This window comes from Dryas octopetala, chromosome 9 (assembly GCF_963921425.1).
Source record: "Dryas octopetala chromosome 9, drDryOcto1.1, whole genome shotgun sequence".
Classification (NCBI taxonomy): domain Eukaryota; kingdom Viridiplantae; phylum Streptophyta; class Magnoliopsida; order Rosales; family Rosaceae; genus Dryas; species Dryas octopetala.
Genome location: NC_141374.1, coordinates 14,711,959 through 14,736,761, shown reverse-complemented (window position 1 = coordinate 14,736,761; position 24,803 = coordinate 14,711,959). Strand labels below are relative to the sequence as shown.

The window sequence follows — 24,803 nt, the reverse complement described above, 5'->3', positions numbered from 1 at the left end:
TGTTTGGTACAAAAATTAAAAACTGTTTTTTCTTAAAATTCTCAACTCCCCACAATAAAAACAGAAAGCAGGTTTCTAGGTGCTTTTGAAAGCTGCAGTGAATCACAGCAACAATGAATATTTTATTTTACCCATAATATCCTCATTGATTTCTATATTTTTTAATTTGTTTATTTTAAATTAAAAAATATGTCTATTGTTAGTTATATTTTATATTGTGATAATTAATTATGATATTTTATTTGCACGATTAAAATTATAATATACCTAAAAAAATAATACACATACTTATTTAATAATGTTGTTCTTAGAAAAATTAATGCTAATAAAAATTTGTAGCCAAAAATTTAAAAAACAAGTAAAAAGCATTTTATTTTTACCAAACAAATAACTAAAAAACACTTTTAACATCATGTCTATTTTAGTAATTATACACAGTCACAGCACTTTTACATTAACATTTACCAAACACTTTGATACTGTTTTTTGCACTCACAGCACTTTTGAAAACATAGTTTACCAAACACTCAGCTGCTTTACTTTACAGTTGACTTTACTTCACAGTTGTTTTATCCCACAGCTGTTTTTTCACACAGCAATACCAAACTGGCCCTTAATGTAGTTTAAAAATTGTTGAATATATTAGATAAATGAGGTAAAATCTATAATTAAGAATAATAGTGCTAGAAATTCAAAATTTGTATTTTAAATTTGGATATCAAATGATGTTGTAATGTATGTGTTAATATTTTATTTGTTGTAAATATATTAGGGGTACAACTTGGGCCGGGTTAACCCGAGCTTGCGTGAACCTAATTCGATGTTTGAACCCATGTGAAGGTTTGAGAAGTCAAAACTCACCAGAACTTGAATTCGACCTCAACCCGAAATTTTTGGGTTAGGCTTGGATAAAAGTTATGTTTGCCGGCCCAAACCCAACTTGAATCCAAGCCCAAATTTCGAATCTAATTTGTATTAGTATTATGCTATAATCTATATATTAAATTACATTTTAGTTTAAATTATAATATAATATTTAGTTTATATATTATTATTGAAGATGAACTATAAATTTAAAAGAAGTTCGAAATATGTATTTTATCTTATATATTTTTGTGTAGAATAAAACTTAAACTATGATGTTTGATAGCAATATGATTGTGATGTTGTTATTATTATTTTCTCTTCATGTTGAAGCTTTGAATATATTTTTTATTATTTGAATCTAATTGATATTTAAAGTTTTGAACTATGGTGATTGATTAATTGAGATAATTGTTTTATATTTTTATCAAGATTTGTTTTTTTTGTTTTCACAAGTTGAAACCAACTCGTTCTTTGATTTTGCGGGTTGAGTATAACCCAGAGAAATTGAGCAACCCGAACCCAACCTGAGCCGAACCCAAATTGAGGTTGAGTTATGGTGGGTTCACTTATTTGCAACCCACCTAAACTTGAACTTGAGCCCAAACCAACAAAATAAAACATGGGTTAAACTTGCGTTGATCTTTCAACCCAACCAAGTTACATCCCAAAAGTGGACAAAAAGATGTGAATTTATAAAACATTGCCACTTTATTTGGATCCCAAATAACACTACAATATTTTATAAATTATCTTATATGGAGCTCCTTTTATAAGATTTCTTTATGTCATATCCTTAATAATGGGTTGGTTACACATAGGTGTTCAAAATGGAAATCGAGCGTTTCATAGTTTAAAAATGATGAATCTCGTCTCAATTATCATTTATCAAGAAGGAGTAAGTTTTTTGAATTGCATAAATTAGTCCATGTCACTATTCTTGGATTAAGGGGAGAAAACGTTCGGTGTAATAATTTCTTATACAGTAGTGCTACATATACCACATTTTTATACCATAATTTCATACCACCTTATGTGGCAACTTATATGGCATTCATACATTGGATACTAAAAAATAAAAATAAAAATAAAAACCCAAAAAGAAAAAGAAAAACATTGTCCAATAAAGTAATGACACGTCAGATGGTATAAAAATGTGGTATAAGAATGTGGTAAGTATACCATTATTCTTTCTTATATGTATTGCCACATCTCATACTTATTATTTATTATTTACGACAAGTAAAATATTGATACATAAGTGCCACATCATCATCGGAGATTTCTAACATTATTAACTATCAAACGTGTGCAAGTTAACCCAAAAAAAAAAAAAATGTTAATAATGGATCATTATCTTCTAGGCTACTAGTAGTGGTAGGTGAGTAAATAACTAACTAAACAGACCCATTTTCAAAAACCGGCCGCCTAATCTTCATCACTGTCAGTCAAGTACAGAACACTAGAACACTAGAACAGTAGAACATCCTTCTTTAGGCTTAATCACGAAGGAGCTCACTCTCACTGAGACTGAGAGTTGAAAAGACTGAAAGGCGGGCGATCCGAAAAGCCACCGCATTTAAGATCCGAATACCAAAATGGGCGGTAAATCCACTACTCCTTCGAATTCAAATGGTTTATATGGGGTTTGAAACACTATCCGGATCCTAATCGGGTTTTCGGTAAACCGTGTTTGGAAACGCGCAGGTACAGAGTCGGATTGTCCTTGTCCGAGTTTATGGCTCGCTCCCAATCCAAGCAAGAGATGGGGAGAGCTTTTCTTCCTTCTCTACACTCCTTTCTGGCTCACTCTCAGCTTGGGAATTGTCGTACCGTTCAAGCTCTACGAGGTTTGCTTTCGTTACCCTCCGTTTGGTTACTGAGAAAAAAATGAAGAAAATGAATGAGAAAAAGTAGAAATGAAGGAAATCCTTTTTGGATGAAATACATTTTACAGTCCTAAGTAAAAAAAAAAAAGTTGAAAAATTGATTTCGGTGAAGTTTTGCTATATTGTTTCTTCTTAATCCGATTTTGTTATGCATGGCCATGTATCGACCATGAAATTTGCTCTGTATCTGTGAGTTTGAGAGAGAGAGAGAGAGAGAGAGAGAGAGAGAGAGAGAGAGAGAGAGAGAGAGAGAGAGAGAGAGAGAGAGAGAGAGAGAGAGAGATACATAGTAAAACAGTAAAACTTACATAATGAAGTATCGTTATCAAAATTGGCAGAGCTTTACGGAGTTGGAGTATTTGCTAATTGGATTGGTTTCAGCAGTTCCTTCTTTTTTGATACCAATGCTATTCGTCGGGAAGGTAAATACTTGAAATTCACTAATTTCAGTTTAAATTTCTTTTAATGTATGTATGTATGCATGTACTAATGTGTGTGCTAATTGTTGGGCTGTATACTGATGTGAATTTTAACACCCTTGTGCTGTATGTTGGTGTAATTTCACTGTTTCAGATAAATAAATTCAATCTAATCAGCTTTTGCTTAAAACTGGCATCTGCAAATAAAATCATTGTTTTATAATGGGGTATTCAAAATAACATTTAAAATTTTCATTTCCCAAAAATCAAATGAATTTTAAATTAACAATTCCACTACTATTACTTTTCTTTTCGCAAATACTCATAAAATTTCGTTGTCATTGTCCATAAAACTTCATTACTCTTCTGAAAAAGTGGTACTCTAAACCAAATATCTATCTAGAGATAAAAAGAAATATTTGAGAAAGTAAATATTCACTGATGAAACTGTTATATGGTTTAGCAATTGGAAAGTCCAATAGAATGGAAAGTTTTAGTTACATTACTCAAAATTTTATTCATGTTCTCATCCTTTTATTTTTGTTTGTTTAATTTTCTATTGTGAATATCTTTGCAGGCAGATAGGAGCTTGGCTTGGAAGGATCGTTATTGGGTCAAGGCAAGTGTTTTCCTGGGGTATAATTCTTTATATGTCATAATTAGGACAGGGCTGTCAAACAATGAAACTTATACTTGGGTTATCGGCATCTTGCTTATTAGTGATTTGGTTGTACCAATGAAAATATATACCTTTTAGGGTCAGTTATGCTGGACCTATCATTTATCTTAAATTATGTGCATATTTCTGTCTTTTGGTACTTTGTATTGCTTTTAATATGCTTATTAAGATATTGATTATCTTGGCTAAAGCACTTATAATTTTTTTTATGAAGTTGCAGAACATGTAATGAAAATGATTTTTCTTTGGCTTAAAATGTAGTTTTAATGAGAGTTATTCTTGTCATTTGAAGGGTTCTCTTATCTCTTCACCTCCTTACTGCGCTAGTCCATCCACAAGCACCTTTTTTTTTTTTTTTACTCTTTTTTATATAAGAACACTAGAACTTTATTTAATATTACTTTCTCATCGTTTTTTATAAGTTTATGCTTGGCCTGAACCATAATTTAATTTTTGAAACAGGCCAGTCTATGGATAATAATTTTTAGCTATGTTGGGAATTACTTTTGGACCCACTATTTCTTCACAGTTTTGGGAGCTTCGTATACTTTCCCATCATGGAGAATGAACAATGTAAGTTAGAAAATTAGAAACACTCTGTAGTAGACTACTTATCCTTTGCTGATAACTTTTTGTTTCTATGCAGGTACCTCACACTACCTTCCTTCTCACACATGTTTGCTTCCTATTTTATCATGTCGCATCAAACATGACGCTTCGCAGACTACGCCATTTTACTGCTGACTTGCCACAACAAGTTCAATGGGTTACTGAGGCTGCATGGATTCTGGCTCTTTCTTATTTCATAGCATACCTGGAGACTGTAGCTATTGCTAACGTAAGCAATAACACATTTACAATATCTGTTATCTAACTACTCATAAATTTTTACTAATTTTTCAGTCGTGGCCTATCAGTACATTAGGTTCTAGATAAGGTAGAATGCTGAAGTTCATATTTCTGTGGCTTCATGTTCCTCTAGTCTTGATTATCCTTTGCAATTCTATTTGGTCTATGGCCTTTCCCACTATTATCAAGAAGCCCAATCAACTCGCGATGATACTCCAGTCAGCTTTAGCAAGCGGTTTTATACAGTAGTAAACCCTAACCATTACAATTATGGGTGGAGTGAGCCAGTGAATCAGTCTTTGTTTATGTTTTACTGGTTTAAAGGGACAGCTTTGTAACATAAATTTTCTTTTATTAGGTAACACTCCTGCAGTATAATGGAGCTCATAAATAATCTGTAAATACTGTTCCCTGGAAATGCTTCCAGTTTAAGCATTAATTAATGTTTAACAAGGTTTAAACTGGCCCACAGCTATGGGAATAGATGCTGTTACAATGATGTTTTGCTTTGAACCTGTGCAGTTCCCTTACTATGAATTTGTGGACCGGGCGTCAATGTATAAAGTTGGGTGCTTGTTTTATGCGATCTACTTCCTTGTTAGCTTTCCCATGTTTCTCAGGTAAGAACTGGACAGCTTTTTAACTTAGTAATTAGAAGCATATGAGATCACTTGGAATGCTCAAGTATTTGTTCATGCTATAAAATTTACCAATTCAAATAATTTCTTTTCTTGCTTTACTCAATATTATACCCATGTAATTGATGGTGGTTCATCCATATACACAGGATTGATGAGAAACCTGGTGATCCATGGGACTTGCCTAGGATAGCTATTGATGCTCTGGGTGCTGCAATGCTGGTTACGATAATACTAGATCTGTGGCGCATCTTTCTGGGACCTATTGTTCCAATTCCAGAAACAAAACAGTGTCTTCAACCAGGACTGCCATGGTTCCCCGGACATGCCAATGAAGCTTGACAATTGCTTGTGCAAACAGAGACCTGGATTTAGTCCCATCCAAGGAAGATACCAAGCTCCTAGATTTCTTGTAGTTGTTCCAACAGTCAGACAGTCAGATTTCTTGTAGTTGCTGTAATGGTTATTGTACCATATGGGATGATTGCTGTAATTTCCATCTTCAGGTCATAGAATTGCATTACACACGGTTATACATTCAATAAATCTTTTGATTTGGTACATGTGTCGCTCTACCTTCATAATTGTTACCAAGGATAATTTTTACTGGCTTGGGCACACTACTTGATGGGGCCATGTTCTGAGTGCTGCTGCTGCTTTGCTTAAGCTCCTCCCCCTCTCCCTTGGGCACTGCTTGAAATAATCAAAAATGCTTTTTACAAGGTTTTGACAGAAAATATTTAAAAGTGTTTTTCGGATTATAGGAAAATTTGGATTTTCAATTAATCTTTTCCATTGTTGTAGTGTAGTTTTTCTTTCTTTTAACAGAGAGGTTTGAACTTAGGATTTTTATTGTTGTGAACTTTCCACTCATTCTGTGCCACTTGATTTAAAGCTAATGAGCCATTTTCATAACAAGATGAAAGTTAACAAGGCTTTGTTTTGTGATCAATATTCATGAGTTCTTCTTTGGTATGGTGTTTGCATGATACATAAACACATTTCACCGTAGTAATGTGAACCCGTCAATATTTACGGATTGAAAAGCATCCGCAAGTCATGATATATAAACACATTTGATCGTGGAGAAGTGACTCTGTCAATATTTAAAGATTGAAAAACATCCACATGTCACTTGGTAGCGTGTACAACTTTTTAGGTATAGCGTATAGTCGTACGTATACAACTAAAAATGCTTACTATTCTATACAAGTAAGAGCGTGTGTGGGTGTGAAAATGCTTACTATTATTCTATACAAGTAAGAGTGTGTGTGTGGGTGTGGGTAGTAGGGAAATGTTTTAAGCAAAGCAGAGTGGTCCGCACGTGCGAGTGGTTTATCACTTCACTTGCATTGTCTTCTTCCAAAAATGATAAGAAAGATATTTCTGAAGCTTACAAAAATCCTCCTCTAAAACTCCCTCCACTGCAGAACTCACTCTGCACTCTCTCTCTCTCTCTCTCTCGCTCCACTGGAGATTTCCGGGGTTTCGTTTCGCCGTTTCGACTCTCCGAAACCTCCAAACTCATGCAATCAGGGGTTTTGGGGGGTTTATCTCTCTGCCATTCTATGCACTCAGCTCCGTTCAGACCGAGCGTGTCAGAACAAATGGCCGCTTTTGGAGCTCTCTCGCCTTGTCCGTACAGCCTCTTGTGGCGGCCCAAACCCACAAACCGCTCCGTTTCGTGCTCTGTTGGCTCTTCTACTGCTACAGGTATTTTTAAGTTTAAACAACGTCGTATTTTTACGCATTTAAATTCTTATTTTTTTTTTGTTATTCTATCTGACGGGTTTGGATATGCTTTTGGTTGGTCCGAAAGTGAAACAAAATGAAAATGGGAAGTATTATAAGTTCTGGGTGCTAAAGTGTTGATAATATAAGTTCTGTAAAGATATGATTTATTTTACTCTTACTAAATCATCGAAGTAGACAAATAGAGCCAATTTGAGTTTGAAATATGCTTAGTTTTTGCTCTCTAGTGCTTAAAGATTATGAATATGTTCAATTTTGTAGACTGTTGCGATAAGCAATCAAAGGGACAGTTATGTTTATACTTACATGCTGGATATTGTAGTGGCTCCACCTTACCATCATTCTATCCTTGTATATTTATTAAAATGACATCTACTAAGGTTGAAACTTTTGGGATAATATGGTGGTTGTTTTATTGCGTTTTGCTTCATATAGGAACACGTGGGTCTAATGTAAAAAGATCAGGAAGAATGGAAGGACCTCGAAAAAGTATGGAAGACTCTGTTCAGCGAAAGATGGAAAAGTTTTATGAAGGGAGGGATGGCCCACCACTCCGTATTTTGCCGATTGGTGGCCTGGGAGAAATTGGGATGAACTGCATGCTGGTTGGGAATTATGATCGCTATATTCTGATTGATGCCGGTGTAATGTTCCCAGAGTATGTTTCTTAGACTAGTTTGCTATTGTTTATACCCCTGAAAGATTGTATCTTGATGATATTTAGATGTACTTTTTTACGGTAGGAGGTTTCTTCCCTTCCACAGATTTACTGTTATAAATTTCATTTATTTTAGGTGAATTGACAAATTTTGTCATACCAGTATAAATGGGTGGATAAATATGCGCCATACTCTTGGAACTGATAAAAAAGAATTTTTTACATGCAAAATGGATCTTAACTTGTATTTGCTTCTCCGAATTTCTGCTTGGCTTTTCTTTTCTTCTGCTTATGCATTGATCCCAGATCATATGTTATATATATTTTCAGCTATGATGAGCTTGGAGTCCAAAAGATTATACCTGATACCACATTTATCAAAAGATGGAGCCACAAAATTGAAGCAATTGTTATTACACATGGCCATGAAGATCACATTGGTGCGTTGCCGTGGGTAAAGTTTCCTTCTGATTCCTGTAAATGCCATCTTGACTCAGTAACAAACCTTTTAGTTATATAAAGTTCCTGTCTTTTCAATGCTCTTAAAATAACATTAATTGCACTTCTTTCCTGTTCATATTTTAGTTGAAATAAAAATTCTCCAGGAAGTTTTATTATTTTGGTTTCATTGTTTTTAGCTGATATATCTTTTTTCTCTAAACAGGTGATCCCAGCTTTGGATTCCCGTACACCAATATTTGCATCATCCTTTACTATGGAGGTACTTGTAGTGTGACTTTAATTTGTGTGGTTTTTTAGGAGCTTCCTATGTCAACCAAAAATGTTATTCGCAATATTTAATTATGAATATACTTGTTTGTTAATGTTGACCTCCCATAGAATGTTAATTCTTGCTTTGGAGCTCTTAACACTGTCTTTATTCTTCCATCCACTTTTGGGGGTTTCTATACCTCATACTGTTGATCTATACAAGTTTTTTTTTTTTGTGATGAAGATGCCTGTCCTCTTAAATTCCTGGATTCTTTAAAACTTTGTTGCAACCATCATGTTCAAAACAGTTGATGTTGTTCTTTTTAACAGCTTATTAAAAAACGCTTGAAGGAAAATGGGATTTTTGTTCCATCTAGACTTAAGATGTTTAGAACAAAGAAGAAATTTATGGCTGGACCATTTGAAGTTGAGCCTGTCCGGGTGACACATTCTATTCCTGACTGTTGTGGGTTAGTTCTCCGCTGTGCTGATGGTACAATTCTTCATACTGGGGACTGGAAGGTAACATTTCTTACCTATACAGTATGTTCACTTTTTATTTATATTCTCAAGCTGAACAAAAACTTATGTTAAACAGATTGATGAATCACCATTGGATGGTAAAGGTTTTGATCGTGAAGCTTTGGAAGAACTTTCAAAAGAAGGAGTAACATTGGTAAGCCACTGAATATAGGAATCATATATTTTTTATAATTTCTTATATTTTGGGATCTACTTGGCTGTGAGATAGGGATTTGACTCGAAGACAAAATAGGGTTTCAATGGTTTGTGCTGTTAAAATCAAGAATATGAAAGTCTTATTGTTAGTAACCTTGGCTAAGGCATATTTTATATATCCTGAGGATAAAGTATCTTTCGCTCACCATTATGGATTTGGTGCATGACTTGTATATGTACACTGAACCATTAAGAATGATTGTGTAAACTAGGGATGTCAGTGGATGAACTCCATATTTCCAATAAAAAAATTCAAAACTACTTTTCATGGTGGAGAGAAAAAGAGTTATCAATTAATGCACATTATTTTTCAGATGATGAGTGACTCTACAAATGTACTCTCACCTGGAAGGACAACAAGCGAATCTCTTGTGGCAGAGGCATTATTGAGGCATATTTCAGCTGCTAAAGGGAGGGTTATTACTACACAGTTTGCTTCAAACATTCACCGACTTGGAAGTGTGAAAGCTGCTGCTGATTTAACTGGTAGAAAGTTGGTAAGTTCTTCTGATTTAACTGCTGATTTAGCTGATTTAACATAATGTAATGTACCTTGGCCAAAAAAAACAACATACTGTAATGTACTTCTTTTCTTAAAATACTTGCACCTTAATATTATGTAAACAAAATATGTGTCTGAGTAAGTGTTATATTGTGATTTGTTAGGTATTTGTTGGTATGTCCTTGAGGACATATCTTGATGCAGCTTGGAGGGATGGGAAGGCACCAATTGATCCATCAACCCTGGTAATAATCCTTCTCGCCAGTAAGCTCTATTTGGAGCCACAATCTTCTATTACTCTATCATGTCGCAAGCCATCAAATTTCCTCCTCTGCAAGATTAGATTTCTAAGTTAGTAATGGCATCAGTTCATATTGCTCCTCCCTTTTGTAGGAGATCTAATCAGAAGTTTCATGTTATTTTACTTCAAATTAGGTGAAAGTGGAAGATATTGATTCCTATGCTCCAAAGGATTTGCTAATCGTCACAACCGGCTCTCAAGTAAGTTTGTCTATATGGCCTCCAGTGACTGCCTAGTTCTATAAAGTGAAAGCTTTTACTGGACCTTTTGCTGGCAAATGACTGTATGCTATTGTGTCAGGCAGAACCACGTGCTGCGCTAAATCTTGCATCATATGGAAGTAGTCATTCCGTCAAACTGACCAAAGAAGATATAATTTTGTATTCAGCTAAGGTAATAAAACTTGATTTATAAGCATGGATTTCCAGTTGAGTTTTCATATAAGTTACACTTACAATTATGACTTTATAGCATAACTGGATTTGCTTATATGAATAAAAATGTATACGTCCTCATCTTCTTCTGTTTATTGAGTTATTGTTTCTATACACTCTTAAACCATTAAAAAAATAATGAAAGAAGCAATGTTGAACTTCAAACTCGCCTCCATTTAATGTCAACATGGGTCCATAGAAAAAGATGAAATTTCCAAGATTGGAAGTTTCACACTGAACATCAGCTAAATCCTTTGCAAGTCTTTCCAATTGTTTCTTGTAGTTTTCAGAATTCTGAGATTGTCTACTTTGATAAAATTTGTTGCTATCTGCTGAGATTTATTATCTGTTTAGCCAGTTTGACCTTGTTTACCTTTTAGGTAATTCCTGGTAATGAATCTCGGGTAATGAAAATGTTAAACCGCATATCAGAGATTGGGTCAACCATAGTGATTGGTAAGAATGAGGGGTTGCACACTTCTGGTCATGGGTATCGTGGAGAATTGGTAAGTTTGTTGCATCTCAAGATATTAATATTAAAACTTCTTAATTTATTATAAGATTTGATTATGTTCTTATCTTCTCAAGGGTGATAATAAACTTGATAGTAGTGACGTTATTGCATCTTCTTATTAAGAAAAAAAATATTATTGTATCATTTGTGAGGAATCTGAGGCTCCCTTGCTTTTCGAAGAATGTGGACATGGTTGTCCTTCTGTTTTTACCGTCTTTCTTATTTTCTTTTTTCAAGGACTAAGTTGTATGCCATAATGTTTATTATCTAGATAAGGCAGCTGGTGAACTGCACATATCTCATGTGTGGGATCCAGCGATCCTTCAGTATTTGGCTTGTAATGAACATGGGGGCCTAATACATGGGGAAATGCCCCTTTGATGTCACTTTTTAATAAATTGACTCTCATAGAAGACGTACTTTGTATGTGATTCATCTGATTAATTCTAACTTGATGTGTTTTTTCTCTTGCAATTTTCATATGGTTGCCATCTTATATATTTTAAATCTAACCTAAAATTTTATTTTATAGGAGGAAGTTCTTAAAATTGTGAAGCCACAACATTTTCTGCCCATACATGGAGAACTCTTGTTTCTCAAAGAGCATGAATTGCTTGGGAGATCAACTGGCATCCGACACTCCACTGTGAGTCAGTGTGTTCCTTGTTATAATATTTTGATGTTCAGGATGAGATATGATTGTTTATGTCTGATAAAACAGTTCAGTTATGTTTGATGAAAGTGAATATGGTTCGTTCAGCATAGCTATTGCTATCGACTTTATAATCCAATATCTTTATGATGCAGTCTTCTATTATTTTTCCGTTTTCCTTATTTGTCTTTAATATGATCCATCTGCATTTCAAGTATTGCCCAAATGTAATTTATTTGCGTATTCATTAAGTGGGCATTGTTATTTCCAGTTTTTCATACTGCAGGCTTAAATGTTGAAGTTGTGGTATTTGAAATTATATTTTGTCTCCTTATACCAAACAACAATGAAATTATGTTGCCTTGGTGTGTGACATGGTCGAATGATATGTAGTATGCATGATAGTGGTTAGGATTTTGCTCTGTTGTCATAATCTGAAAGGATTCATGGTAATTAAATAAAAATTTAAAATTTTATGCAACAGGTTATAAAGAATGGGGAAATGCTTGGGGTTTCTCATTTAAGAAACAGAAGAGTACTTTCGAATGGTTTCACCTTGCTTGGAAGAGAGAATTTGCAGGTTGGTGATCCTTAAAAAGTTTTACCTAAAACGTCCTTGCAATCAAATTGTGTTCCATTAGGTCGACAAAATATGGATTTATCTATTATGAGAAGTTAGAGCGCTTTCTAATAGTTCACTCTTATATTACAGCTGAAGTATAGTGATGGCGATAAAGCATTTGGTACATCAAGCGAACTTTGTGTTGATGAGAGACTAAAAATTGCCTTGGATGGCATAATAGTGGTCAGGTGGATCTCATATATTCTTCAGTGACACATATATTCTGAATATGTCAATATCTATATAATAGTATCCTGATGGTTTTTTTTTTTTTTTTTTCTTTCAAGCATGGAAATTTTACGCCCTCAAAGTGTAAATGGTGTGACTGAAAATAGCATAAAAGGGAAGATAAAAATCACTACCCGATGTTTATGGCTTGACAAAGGAAAGCTTTTTGATGCACTCTATAAGGCTGCCCATGCTGCACTGTCAAGCTGCCCAGTAAATTGTCCTCTAGCTCACATGGAAAGAATAGTGTCTGAGGTATTGAGGAAATTGGTAAGAAAGTACAGTGGTAAAAGGCCAGAAGTCATTGCCATTGCCATGGAGAACCCCGCAGCAGTTCTTTCTGACGAGGTCAGTGCAAAACTATCTGGAAAGTCCCATGTCGGTTTTGAGAAGTCAGCATTGGGACAAGTATTTGATGGACATCCAAATAGGAGTCAGTCAACTAGGAGACAAGCAGATGAAGGCAAGGACAATGTACGTTTCCAGAGCACTTCACCACAAGATTTGAAAGGTCCTTTACTCTCTCTCTCTCTCTTTTTCTCTCTTTGTGCACATGCATGTGTGTGCATGTCTGAACAGACACCTAATATAAACATGTCTTGTATCTTTGTATATGCATGCATTTTGTGATGAGTAGACACTGGGTCATAGAATGTATCTCTTAGTGATAACTAGGGATATCATATATTGAAATGAATTTGATCTCTATTTTCCATGGATTATGAAAGTTAGACCTTTTCCTCTCCAGCACTCATAGTGCTGTTGATTGGGTGCATAAGATTTTGTCACTATCACCTATCTGATATATTTGAATATTTTCATTCCTGAACTTGTGATCTCTAGCATTGATGTCAAGTGTGTTTTATTTTTTATCTCATCATATTCCATACTTGCAGATGATAAAATTGAAGTCAAAGGACTTTCACCTGTGGAAGATTCCACTACTTCAAATTCCAAGTCAGAAGAGCTTTCTTCTGATTCAGAGGAACCAGAAATCAAAGGACTACTACCTTTGGAAGATTATACTACAAATTCCAAGTCAGAAGAGCTTTCTTCTGATTCAGAGGCAGATGATTTCTGGAATTCAGTCTCCAGGTTATCATCTGTTGACAATAAAGTAGAAGATAAAAATGGTTTGGTTCTGCAACAGGAAGAGAAAGATGGTCCTGATAGCAGTGCAGTACCAAATCCTTCAAAGCCCATGAAACGCAATAGATGGAAGCCCGAGGAGGTCAAGAAGCTTATTACAATGCGTGGGAAACTGCGTAGCAGATTTCAAGTTGTGAAGGGGAGAATGGCCCTCTGGGAAGAGATATCTAGAAACTTATTGGCGGATGGGATCGATCGAAGCCCGGGACAATGCAAATCTCTGTGGGCATCCCTGGTTCAGAAATATGAGGTTTGTCTACCTCCACCCTGACCCTGACCCTGACCCTGACCCTGACCCGGGCATTGCATAGCTTTGTCCCTTTGTGATTGTTTGTTTTGGTTTACCATTACTCTAATCAAAGAAGTGTTATTTGTGAACAGGAAAGCAAGAGTGGAAAAAGAAGCCGAAAGAGTTGGCCATATTTTGAGGAAATGGATGGAGCTTTATCTGATTCTGAGGCAATGGCAACAAAATGACTGGAAATTTGGAAGAGGAGATAAAAGTGCCATGAACTATTGAAAGAGGCCCCAGTGACAATATTTACTCTGATAAAGCTCGAGCAACAACCAAATGGTAATTCATCAGCAACTTTGACCAATTCATCATAGACTCAAGGTGTGGATGGTTGTCAGATCAAAGGAATGAGAAAACTAGAATTGGGTTATCTTTGTACGGTACCCATATAGCCTCGATGTATATCAGTCAATCAGAGAGATAAGCAAGGGGTAGAGTGGTATTTTTATAATGGGGGGAAATCTTTGTTTTCATAATTTGTGTAACATTTTTTCCCAATATTTTTATTCTTATTTAAGAATAGTGAAACTGTGAAAGTAGGAAAAGGTTCGTTCTAATTATGAATTGGACGTGCCGTATTGACACTAGGGATTGACGATCAAAGCTGGAGCACAAAATTTTGTTGGTTTCAAGTGGGTAGCTGAGATGACTGATTAAATTAGAATTTTGAGCTTGCTCAATATTTTTCAATATTGCTTAAAAAGAAAAATGAACGTTCATCATGATTCTTGGACCCTTGGTGTAAACTTCAAATTGTCATCTTGCTATCTTTGCATAAGCCATACAAAAATGCAAATACATATTCATTAAATTTTAATTGCCGTGGCAGTTTTATTTTTTTGTTTAAATTTGAATTCATTTGCCAAACAAATTTAGTCAACTTAACATCATCGCTAAAAGCAGTTGGCTGCATAGACGACTGTGGACCGTTGATCATACATAATGTGGATGCATTCCAATCAATTAATGTAATTAGTCGGCACAATCAACTTGAATTTTTATACCATATTACGTGGACGTTTGTTCATGAAGCCTTTGATTTTAAAAGTTTTATAAATTTAAAAGAAAAAAAAAAAAAAGCAATCAATCCCACTCGCACATGTAATATAGGCGTGTGTGCAACGTAGGATTATATGAAATTCCAGCCAAGAAAAGTAGTCTTGTGAAACATTAATACACATTAATTAATCTGAGAAGGAAGAAGTTGACCGTTAAAACACGATTAATGCTGAGTACGTAGTCTAGACTTCTAGACCGTTGAACAACTTGCTCCATTTTTCTGCTTCCTGGTCTGTTCCTTTTCACTATTCTCCTCATGACAGTTGACAGCAAAAAACGTATGACCTGTGAGCCACGCTATTCCCATTACTTGTTCTTCTCTCTCTTTTTAAATTTTTCCTCCCTTTTTTGAATTCTTCAGTTTTCAATGGCATACATATGTACTTGGAAAACTCACAGCAACTTCTTCCCAGCATCATAGAACATGGGATGCATGATAGTCGGTTCCAAAACCTCAATCACCACACGACGTCCCTCCAAGTCTATATATAAGGCTGCATGGTTGTGCTAATATTGTTTCAGTGCAATCCAATTCAACTGGGTTTTTTCTTAGTTTCAAGTATAATATATCATTCTGCAGTACTGCCTATACATACACATAATTAAGTCTGAAATTCCCATAATTACCCTCCAAGTTTTCGACATTTCTCTTAACAAGTAAATTGGGATTTGATACAGTATCTTTCCAATATTTTCTTTTACTACATTTCTGTATTTTGAGACCCTCGATATTTCTAAGACCTTGTAGTACTTTGAGTTATATTTGTTTTGTAAATGAGGAGTGACATAGAATATGAGCGTGTTTTCCGCTACTTTGATGAAGATGGAGATGGCAAGATTTCGCCCTCAGAGCTAAGGCGCCGACTGGGGTTGATGGGTGGAGATTTTCTGGAGAACGAGGCAGAGATTGCGGTGAAGCTGTTGGACTCGGATGGCGATGGCTTGCTGGGTTTGGAGGACTTTGTGGGTTTAATGGAAGGTGGGGAAGATGAAGATAAAATGAAGAGTTTGAGGGAGGCTTTTGAGGTATATGATGTGGAGGGATGTGGGTTCATAACACCCAAGAGCTTGAAGAGAATGCTTAGCAGATTGGGTGAGTCCAAGTCTATTGAAGACTGCAAGGTGATGATCAATCAGTTTGATTTGAATGGGGATGGGGTGATATGCTTTGAAGAATTCAGAATAATGATGAAGTGATTCACAGATATTATATAATATCTTGCATTACTTGTAGTGCTTGTGTATAGTGTATATACATTTGATTAGTTCATTCTTTGTCTGGGGTTTAATTAATTAGTTGTAGTAATGAATTTGTAATAATAGGATTCTTCCTTTTGTATGTATATATGTCAAAATTTCCTACTACCCATGATGTCCTATATTTCGGAGAAGGGGTTAAAATTTTAGCGATGGTTTGATTTGAATGTACTTGCAAAATAAACTCTTTAATTAAGTTTTGGCTTATTTGCACGTATTTATCCTTGAAATTATAGTTTTGTTTATTATCTCACTTTACTTCTTTAAAGTTTCCTTCTTGTTTCATATAACCCAAAACTGGAGACCGTCAAGTCCGTCCATTACACCATTTAAATTGCCAACGGTAGCGTCTACGTGACAGAGGTATAATTGATGGTAAAATTGGCAAACTTGATTGTTTCAAGTTATATAAAATACAAGAGAAACTTACATGAGATAAATTAAAACAATAAACTTTAAGATGATAATAAGATAAGACGAAACTATAATTTCTAGAAATAATTGTACGCATAAGCATTAAGTTTTTTGTTTTCTTTTTTATAAAGAAAAATTGTAATATAGATCGATGTGCCAAATACATATCTATATCGTTATTTTCCTTTTAGATATGATTTTTACCTTCTGAAGCATGCATGGCTGCTATACACAATCTCAAAAATATTATACTGTATATTACCTGCAATCGATGTTCATGACCGGTTACAATAAAACATATAAAAATGCATTTCACTTTCACAACTAGTCCACTTACAACAAAACTCTTTAGATTTAAAAGTTCAAAAAAAAAAAAAAAGTAAATCTACAGTCGGCTCAAGTCAAGGCCAAATATGCTCAAAATTCTAGAAATTAATCACACTTTGCCTGTCTGTGGGAGCAACACATTGCCACAAGGAACGGTACGTTGGAATATTGGCAGCATTAACACCAAGGGCTGCGAGGTTACGACCATACTCCTGACAAAAACATATCCCAATATTTATCTCACTTGTACATGGCCATGATTTGTTAGCCAATCACTCAGAGATCTACTAACTCGGCATATAGTAAAAAAAATATTTATATATAGTATATTCTCTAGCAAGAGAGTTCGGCATGTTATGTTGTGAGACTGTATTCAAATACAGTTTTAGCTTATCAAAACATATCATATCAAACTGTGTAACAAAAGAACATTACTACATATATACACACAACACACAAATCATAAGGACAATGTAGACCATTCCTTACCTGAATGTCAAGGAACAATTGCATGCAAATCTTGTCAGTGTCGGACACATTGTGATCCGAGACATCTGAACTTGCTCCACCTCGTCTTTGTGCACCTTGCCTTATTCTCTGAAGCGAAGACTCCGTTTTCCTAGCCTGGTTATGATAGTTAGAGGTTAAAAGGTAAACAAAGGCAGGTGAATACAAGAAGGTTATGTATCTCAGCATCTGGACACTAACCACACTGACGAGATCCGAAGCTAACTCATAATAACGACTGGTGATCTCAGTTGCAGTATTAAGAGTCAGTGTGTCCTTAGCATCCTTTGTCAGATACATTTTAGCTCGCTCTCCATCCAAAAAAACCTGGAAGTTGGTTGGTAGTTCAGTATGAAATTTATAATTTGGAAATCAACTTTACAAATGTGAAGCCCACAACATGCTGCATACTTTATAAATTAAGAGTTAAATTGAATCAACATCAACAGATAATGTTGTTTCAATTTTACTAAGGTCATTTAGCACAAGGTAAAAATGTTATTCACAGTTTTAAGGATTGATCATACATAAATTTAAAAATAGACATTAGCACAGAGATCCACTTAATCATGCTTTATTCTCTTTTTGCAGAGAGTACCTTTAGGGTCTTTTATAAATAATTTGGAAAATTAACATAAGAAAATATTAGAACCTGTGATCTAAAGTGGAAATACTAATAATTTGTACTCCACCTTATATGCTTAAATATAAGGGGTTTCTGACTCCTAACTTTTCCAGTAGGTTTTGGCATAGAGAATCCTAGAACTGAACACTAATTAATATACTGACTATCCAAAAATTCAACTAAAAAAGAATATCTAATAATCTCAGTTTTGCCACACAATACCCTATAATACTGCTACAGCTAAGAACTAGCAACTGCAGATAGCAGGGAAGGAAAAGAAAAGAGAAACTAATTTGCTTGTTTGGGAACGGGATGTCAACTTAGCCATACAGAAAGAGGGATGCATACCTTCAGGGGACGCAGTACTCCTGACACATAGGGTGAATGTCTGACAGGAAGAGGTTTATTGGTCATCCTGTAGGTTGCAGTTATTCCCTTTAGCTGTCTCAAGTCCTATTAGACAGGAAATAATAAATTGAGAAATAAATTAGAGGCCCAGAACAGAGCACTAAGATATATGTAACAGGCATCTAATAACTCCATGATCCCAATCACCCACAGCATAATATTACTACTATCACATAATTTCACATTTTCAAAAGTGTATGCATAAACCCAATGGGATCCATCTTATTGCACTACATGATTAACTCAAAAATATTCTAAATCAATCGAAATTACCTCAACGGACTTCTCAACTAGTGCCTCTACAATTGTGTTGATAACTAGAGGTACTAAATCATTCAATGATTTTCCTCCTTGTAAGATGCTCCGTTTTACAAGATTAAGGACATCTGTAGAACTTGAAGAAAGAAGCTTGAGCACATGTTCAAGGAAGTCACCAGAAACATCATTGTACAGACAATTTATGTCATGAATAATCTGCAAAGCCAACAACATGTATCAGTCTGCAGTTTAAGAATGAACATGCCCTTTTTTTCCTTTTTTTCTTGTTGAATAAAATCGACTGATGTATATGGGGGAGATTTCACGAGAGCCAGCTACATTATAGCATGTGTGAAGTCTTTCCACAGGTTTATGCAAGTCCAAGAAGACTTCTACTCTTATTTTTCCCTACCAGCTATGCATGGATTTAGTGCAATGAAGACATGTTAAAAACCATGGAGCAAATCATGGACATATTATATATTACAGGAAAAGACAAGAAATATAGCAAAACCAAGACATGAAACATACATAAATAAAATCGTCGGGAACAGTTGAAATAGCCCATTCGCAGCCAGGGTTAGAGCCAGTATTACCCATCTTACGAGCAGCCAGTCCAGATGACAACCAATTCGAGTATCTATGTTACATTAATAAATATGCAGTCAGTTGTTATAAGACAGTGGAACAGACTAAAACACAGTATCCGGACACCAATTCAAACTGACCTTGAAAGAAGCTGCAAAGATAAGCGAAGAAACTTGTCAGCACAAGAAAGAACAACAACATCTTCTCTCCAACAGGATTCCAAGCACTCTAACAAAGTAACACTTTGTTTTAATGTTAAATCTGGAGAATTTCCTTGACCAGAATGTACATTATGAACAGGGACAAGACTGGTCACCACAAGTACAGTATCTAGAGCCCCCGCAATTTCCTGAAACCTGAGGTAATTCTAGTAATAACTTAAAAGAGCAGTCCACAGCATACAACCTCAATTCACTTATTCTATAAAAACAGCAACTACCAAGAGTTCTGCTCAGTACCTTAAAGAGAAATAAACCCCAAGGTTCCATTGCTTCATGAACTCAATATAAACAGCTTCAGCTCGAAATTTGGAAACAGCTGATCTGGATGGGCAGTGGCCTTGCATGACAATACAATGTTATAACTATAATGAGCAAAATGTGCACTTATATACAGGCAACAACATAGTCCCAGACCGTCAGTAAGTATCAATTCAAAGATGAATAAACTATGCACAATTTTTAGAACTTTAATGGGGGAAATATCTAATCTATACCTTCTAGATGAGCCAAGAACTCTAGGCTTGATTTATAATTTTTCAAGAATTCTGTTGGCCTTCCAGGAGAAAAAGCACCAGGTTTTCCCTTTTGGATTGCTGAGAGAACCTCTTTGAGGATTGAATTTGCCAAGAAGTCAAACACATGCAAACCAGAATTTTCTGAAAAAAAAAAACATATAAAGAAAGGGACTTTAAAAGAAAAAGGTACTACGCTCTGAATGCAAGTCAATGTCAAATATTATAACTAACTATAGCATGACCTTTTTATGTTATCATGGACTGATTATCCATGATGCTACATGGACGCACATGTTTTATCTACAAAACTAGGGTGCATTTGAGAATCATGAGCATTGGATAAACATATACAAAAAAAATGGTGTTGAAGCAACAAGATGCTAGACAAATGAGTTACAGATAAATGTTAATAAAAGTATGATGCAAAAGTGAAGAAAATAGGTACATTTTTGTAAAATAATTACAAAGCAGTAGCACTGAATTCTAGACAAATGAGTCACAGATAATAATAAAGAAAATATGAGATACATAAATTGAAGAAAATATGATATTTTTTTGTAAAATGAAGACTAAAAAAGGAAAAGAAATGGAGTTTGGGACACTAAAGCTACAAAGGGGAAGATCAGATCAAATAACGAGGTTGTAAGAATGACCGATGCTAAAACTTAAGGCCCAGAATAATTGCAAATGATTGACTATTCTGTAGAAATCCAACCATACTATAAAGCTATCTTAAGTTGATGGGAGTGAAATACAAAATACCTAAGGTGGATGGCAATACCTTCAAAAGAAATTTCCAATAAAAATTTGCAGTCTTTATCAATACATTGCTTGATCTGCTGATAATCATTCTCAAGTTCATCTCCAGATGGCCTTGTAGCAACCCATGACTTTCCATGTGGGATAATTTTTTGAATCAATGGAACCACAATAGTTGTGCGAAAAATTTCTTCCGCACTCCTAGTATTATCGATGGCAGCATATGCACGTAAGCAATTGTAAATTGCATTTGCATCTCGATGTTCAAGTCCATCTACAAAACAGTGTCCCAGGCTGGCATCTAATAATAGGCTAGCACTCTGAATCCTCTTCTCCATGTTTTCAATGAAAGGCAGGTTCTGTACTGGCATAATAGAGAAAATAGATGAGCACAAAATGTCCAATAGCTCACTGACTGTTTACCACGTTCACTAGGTTAATATTAAGTTTTATATTATGACAAATAAAAATAAACAGGATTCTGGCCAAGGGAAAGAATATAAGATCCAGGGAAAGAATTTTTAATTTTTTTAAAATTTCCAATTTTCAACAGCTGGACAAAATTAGCTAGCAAATGTTGACCCTCCATTTTGCACGTCTCAACAAAACAAAAATATGTAAAACTATAGCATCAAAAATCAATTCCCAGAGTATAATTTATTCCTCAGCATCTTTCCCCAAGCCTCATTCAAAGGAAACAATCTCAATTTTAATCGTTCAGCACAACTTGAAAGCACAATAACCAGTAGTGCATATCACCCATGACTATAAAGGACAGTCAAAAATAGAGCAGACGAGTGTGAATAGAATTTATGCTAAAGTTTAAACTGAAACCACGGCTAAAGATATCAAAGTCAGATTTAACAAAAACTAAATGCGAGGGAGTAAAAGCAACCTGTGCATGAGCAATGTAGAACTTCAGCCGATTCATCTCGCCGGCAATTCTCTCCAAAAGCATGCTTTGAGTATCTCTGAGATTTGTTCCATTCTCAACAAGTTGTAAGGAAGTACCATTGCTAATAGAATTCTTCTCTGCCAAATTTACGTCTCCATTTGACCAATCAGCTGGAACACTGGGCAGCTCCTTTATTAGTTTTTCAACCTGCACTCATTGCAATATGCGAGCTAGATCAACACAAGGTTGTGGCTAATCGAGATTAGTTTTCCAATTTGTTCATCTTCTATTCTTCTTCGAAGCTCTCAAATCGGAAATACAGACAAGTTCATAGCAGAAGATTTCAGATCCAAAAACGAAAATCAAATAATACGAGGCTTTCATTATACAAACTCAAACTTAATTCAGAATTCGAAAGCCATCAAATTCCAAGAAAAAAGAAAAATCCTCCAATTAAGTATTATGCGACAAGTTTATCAATTGTAATCCAAGCCTAAACTCAGAGGCATTACCTTAGAGACGACGTGAAACGTGTCGAGCAGAAGCTCCAAGACCTCTCTGGCCGAGGCGGCCTCTGATCTCTGCTTCAAGCCATTCTTCAAAGCCACGAGGGAGCTCTCCACGGAGCCTCTGAACTGCTCGATCTTCTCTCTGAGCTCGACAAGCGGAGCACGCATGCGGACGACGGCCGAGTCGACGTCGACGAGCTTGGTGCTGAGGTTGACGAAGTCGGCGTAGTCACGGTTGATGAGGTCGATGAGCTCGTGGTTGAGGGAGGCCAGGTAGGACTGGAGCTCGGATCGGAGCGTGTCGAAGGGGACAAAGGTTCGGAGGTCCGAAATGTACGACTCGGAGTCGAAGTCCGGGGAGAGGAAGAGCGCGGGCTTGAACCAGAGCGGGTGCGAGTCGAGCGGGTCGGAGAAGAAGTCGGTGGCGGATCTGTGTGGTGCTGAGATTGGATCCGCCATTAGACTTGGATTTGGATTTTACCTATTCTCTCTTTTTTTCTTTGTTTTTGCCTTTGGTTTTCAATGTGTTTGGTTGCCGAGAAAGTACGTCGGGAAATCAGAAATGAATCGGTGGTTATGTGTGTTCTTCAGAGAGATTATGACTTGTGAATGAGGATGTTGGAAGTTGAAGACTAGACGGGTACCGGAGCGGGTTTTTTAACGGCTGGTCACTGCGGATAGAATGGGCTTTTTATCGTGTTTGGAGAAAATTGGTGGGTTGGGCCAAACTACAACTAACACAAGCTGGGCCTAGTGGGTCCAATATAATCCATGACTCACAGATTTGCAAATAGAGAGGATTCATATAGAAAATAGAGATTTGACCGTAAGACCTCTCTAATGTGAAGAGAAATACTATTAGCCCAATAGTTGGTTGCTTCAAGTTTCGACGAAGAATGGGCATCGAACATTTATGATGTATAAGTAGCTGAATGATTCTTTGGTTAATATGGTGTATGTTTGATGGAAGCAAATTACCATTTCAATGAACAAATCATTAAATAAGACTAATCAAATGTACCATCTTGTTAGTAAAGATAGAACTTACAGCTTTAGAGATATAAATAATTTCCAAGTCATTTTTCTTTTGTTTTAATTGCAAGTCTAATATTGGGTTTGCGTGAATTGTACAATTAAGCCTTTATTTTTTCAATTAGAAAAAAGGTGCAACTCAAATATGTTGGAATTGCAACCCAAACTCAACCTGAATAATTAATCTGGAACCCAAACCCCAACTCATCCTGACCTAATTATTAATTATTAGCTTGTATCCCAAGGACCCAAAACACGACTCAACCCAAATCAATCCATGAGAATCAACGGCATTAAGAATAAATTAATCTAACTCCAATTCAAACAATTAATAAATTATGTCATTAATTGGTATATGAATATATTGGGAAATCTTTGAGGAAGTGAACTGTATAACTGATGTACCTGTCGAATGCTTTCTGGTTGTTCGGTTGGCATTTGTTGAACATTTTAAAAACGTGCGGCACTGGTTTGCCGAATGAACCACGACCTATTAATGAAGAACATGAAAAAGAAAATTCAAAAAACACAAAAATTTACTATATATCCTGCCTCATATGAAGACGAATAAGGGACGAGTGGATGCTCTATTCATTAAAACTAGTAAGTTTTTCTACAATATGATTACCTATAAAAAACAAAGAGAGAATGTTTAGAGTTTAGTGGATGAAAGATGAAGTAATAAGGTTATAGAAGGAGAGGGTGTGCCTCAAGGGTTGTAGTTGAACTTTTAGGAATGAGGGTTGGGGTGTGTAAAGAGTTTTTTTTTTTTTTTTTCATATAATATGGGTTTTTCTTTAGGCCATCCACAGTGGTGAGAGTGAGAGTGAATAAAACATGACCTGAAAAATGTTTTTGTGGCTTGAAAAGTGATTTTTTGTTATGAGATTGAGAGTGATATATACTAAAGCTGCAGTCGTGCTGAGAGTGAGAGCTAAAAGTAAATTTGTACTTAATTAAATTAAGTCTAAGTTAAATTAAATTATAGAAGTAAATGCTCAATATTTAAATTAAGCCTAGTAATGCAGGTGTGAATGCTCAATATTTAAATATTTTCAGAATTTTTCTATATTTCTTTAGTATTTTTTGTATTTTTTAATCTATTTATAAAGGTCAATTAATGTGGACCGTTGATCTCCAATTGATATATCAAACGGAGAGCTCAAAACTTGCCACGTGTCATAGGCAGTATATATATATCTATATATTTTAATAATGTATAACGATTTTTTAATGTGGACTGTTGATCTCCAACAGTCCGAAAATCACAGCCGTCCGTGAGCCACACACTCGCGTGGGGGAGTGTGGCAGACAAAGTCTGCAGTGAACAGTAGCATGTCAGCTACTTTTCTTTTGATTTATGTTTTCCAAAAACACCTCTTCCTTTTGTTTGAATTCCAACTCACACAATCAACTTTTTATTTTGTGCAAAAGGTGAGGCAGACTTTTAGCATGTGGTGGGACCCACGAAAATAAAAATTTCACACTCTCTCACTCTCAGCCGGTGCTTCATCTCACCCTCAACGCTAACTCTC

At 35.5% G+C, this 24,803-nt stretch overlaps 4 protein-coding genes across 7 annotated transcripts; 3 read left to right on the top strand and 1 right to left on the bottom strand.

Annotated features, from left to right (window-relative positions):
* Positions 1 to 2,334: 2,334 nt before the first annotated feature.
* On the top strand, positions 2,335 to 5,901 carry CPI1 (cyclopropyl isomerase). 2 transcript variants are annotated; one of them, XM_086256474.1, is made up of 8 exons: positions 2,335 to 2,469; positions 2,572 to 2,714; positions 3,092 to 3,175; positions 3,750 to 3,791; positions 4,314 to 4,424; positions 4,498 to 4,689; positions 5,223 to 5,320; positions 5,488 to 5,901. In XM_086256474.1, exons 1-8 carry the CDS (start codon positions 2,463 to 2,465, stop codon positions 5,678 to 5,680), a joined length of 870 nt encoding a protein of 289 aa, XP_086112600.1. In that variant the 5' UTR covers positions 2,335 to 2,462; the 3' UTR covers positions 5,681 to 5,901. The 2 variants fall into 2 exon arrangements, with proteins under 2 accessions (XP_086112600.1, XP_086112601.1); XM_086256475.1 differs by lacking the exon at positions 4,314 to 4,424.
* An 847-nt stretch (positions 5,902 to 6,748) lies between these two features.
* Positions 6,749 to 14,526, top strand: EMB2746 (RNA-metabolising metallo-beta-lactamase family protein). Of its 2 annotated transcripts, XM_086227570.1 has the most exons (17): positions 6,749 to 7,051; positions 7,526 to 7,748; positions 8,079 to 8,202; positions 8,413 to 8,469; positions 8,790 to 8,981; positions 9,058 to 9,135; positions 9,512 to 9,694; positions 9,864 to 9,944; positions 10,135 to 10,200; positions 10,301 to 10,393; positions 10,815 to 10,940; positions 11,481 to 11,594; positions 12,085 to 12,180; positions 12,313 to 12,410; positions 12,510 to 12,961; positions 13,347 to 13,849; positions 13,981 to 14,526. In XM_086227570.1, the coding sequence occupies exons 1-17, from the start codon at positions 6,865 to 6,867 to the stop codon at positions 14,074 to 14,076; spliced, it is 2,769 nt and encodes a 922-aa protein (XP_086083696.1). In that variant the 5' UTR covers positions 6,749 to 6,864; the 3' UTR covers positions 14,077 to 14,526. The 2 variants fall into 2 exon arrangements, with proteins under 2 accessions (XP_086083696.1, XP_086083697.1); XM_086227571.1 differs by lacking the exons at positions 6,749 to 7,051; positions 7,526 to 7,748 and having other exon boundaries at positions 8,079 to 8,188.
* An 848-nt stretch (positions 14,527 to 15,374) lies between these two features.
* Positions 15,375 to 16,417, top strand: LOC147274569 (putative calcium-binding protein CML19). Its single transcript, XM_086257663.1, has one exon. It carries the CDS (start codon positions 15,728 to 15,730, stop codon positions 16,148 to 16,150), a length of 423 nt encoding a protein of 140 aa, XP_086113789.1. The 5' UTR covers positions 15,375 to 15,727; the 3' UTR covers positions 16,151 to 16,417.
* Positions 16,418 to 16,861: 444 nt separating this feature from the next.
* LOC147274568 (oligomeric golgi complex subunit-like protein) lies at positions 16,862 to 22,860 on the bottom strand. 2 transcript variants are annotated; one of them, XM_086257016.1, is made up of 12 exons: positions 22,240 to 22,860; positions 21,728 to 21,934; positions 20,855 to 21,191; positions 20,053 to 20,214; positions 19,796 to 19,895; positions 19,478 to 19,693; positions 19,281 to 19,389; positions 18,765 to 18,965; positions 18,432 to 18,536; positions 17,660 to 17,785; positions 17,441 to 17,575; positions 16,862 to 17,163 (listed from the first exon to the last, which is right to left on the bottom strand). In XM_086257016.1, the coding sequence occupies exons 1-12, from the start codon at positions 22,693 to 22,695 to the stop codon at positions 17,050 to 17,052; spliced, it is 2,268 nt and encodes a 755-aa protein (XP_086113142.1). In that variant the 5' UTR covers positions 22,696 to 22,860; the 3' UTR covers positions 16,862 to 17,049. The 2 variants fall into 2 exon arrangements, 1 of the variants encoding a protein (XP_086113142.1); XR_015124228.1 differs by lacking the exon at positions 16,862 to 17,163 and having other exon boundaries at positions 17,660 to 17,784; positions 18,430 to 18,536.
* Positions 22,861 to 24,803: the final 1,943 nt, after the last annotated feature.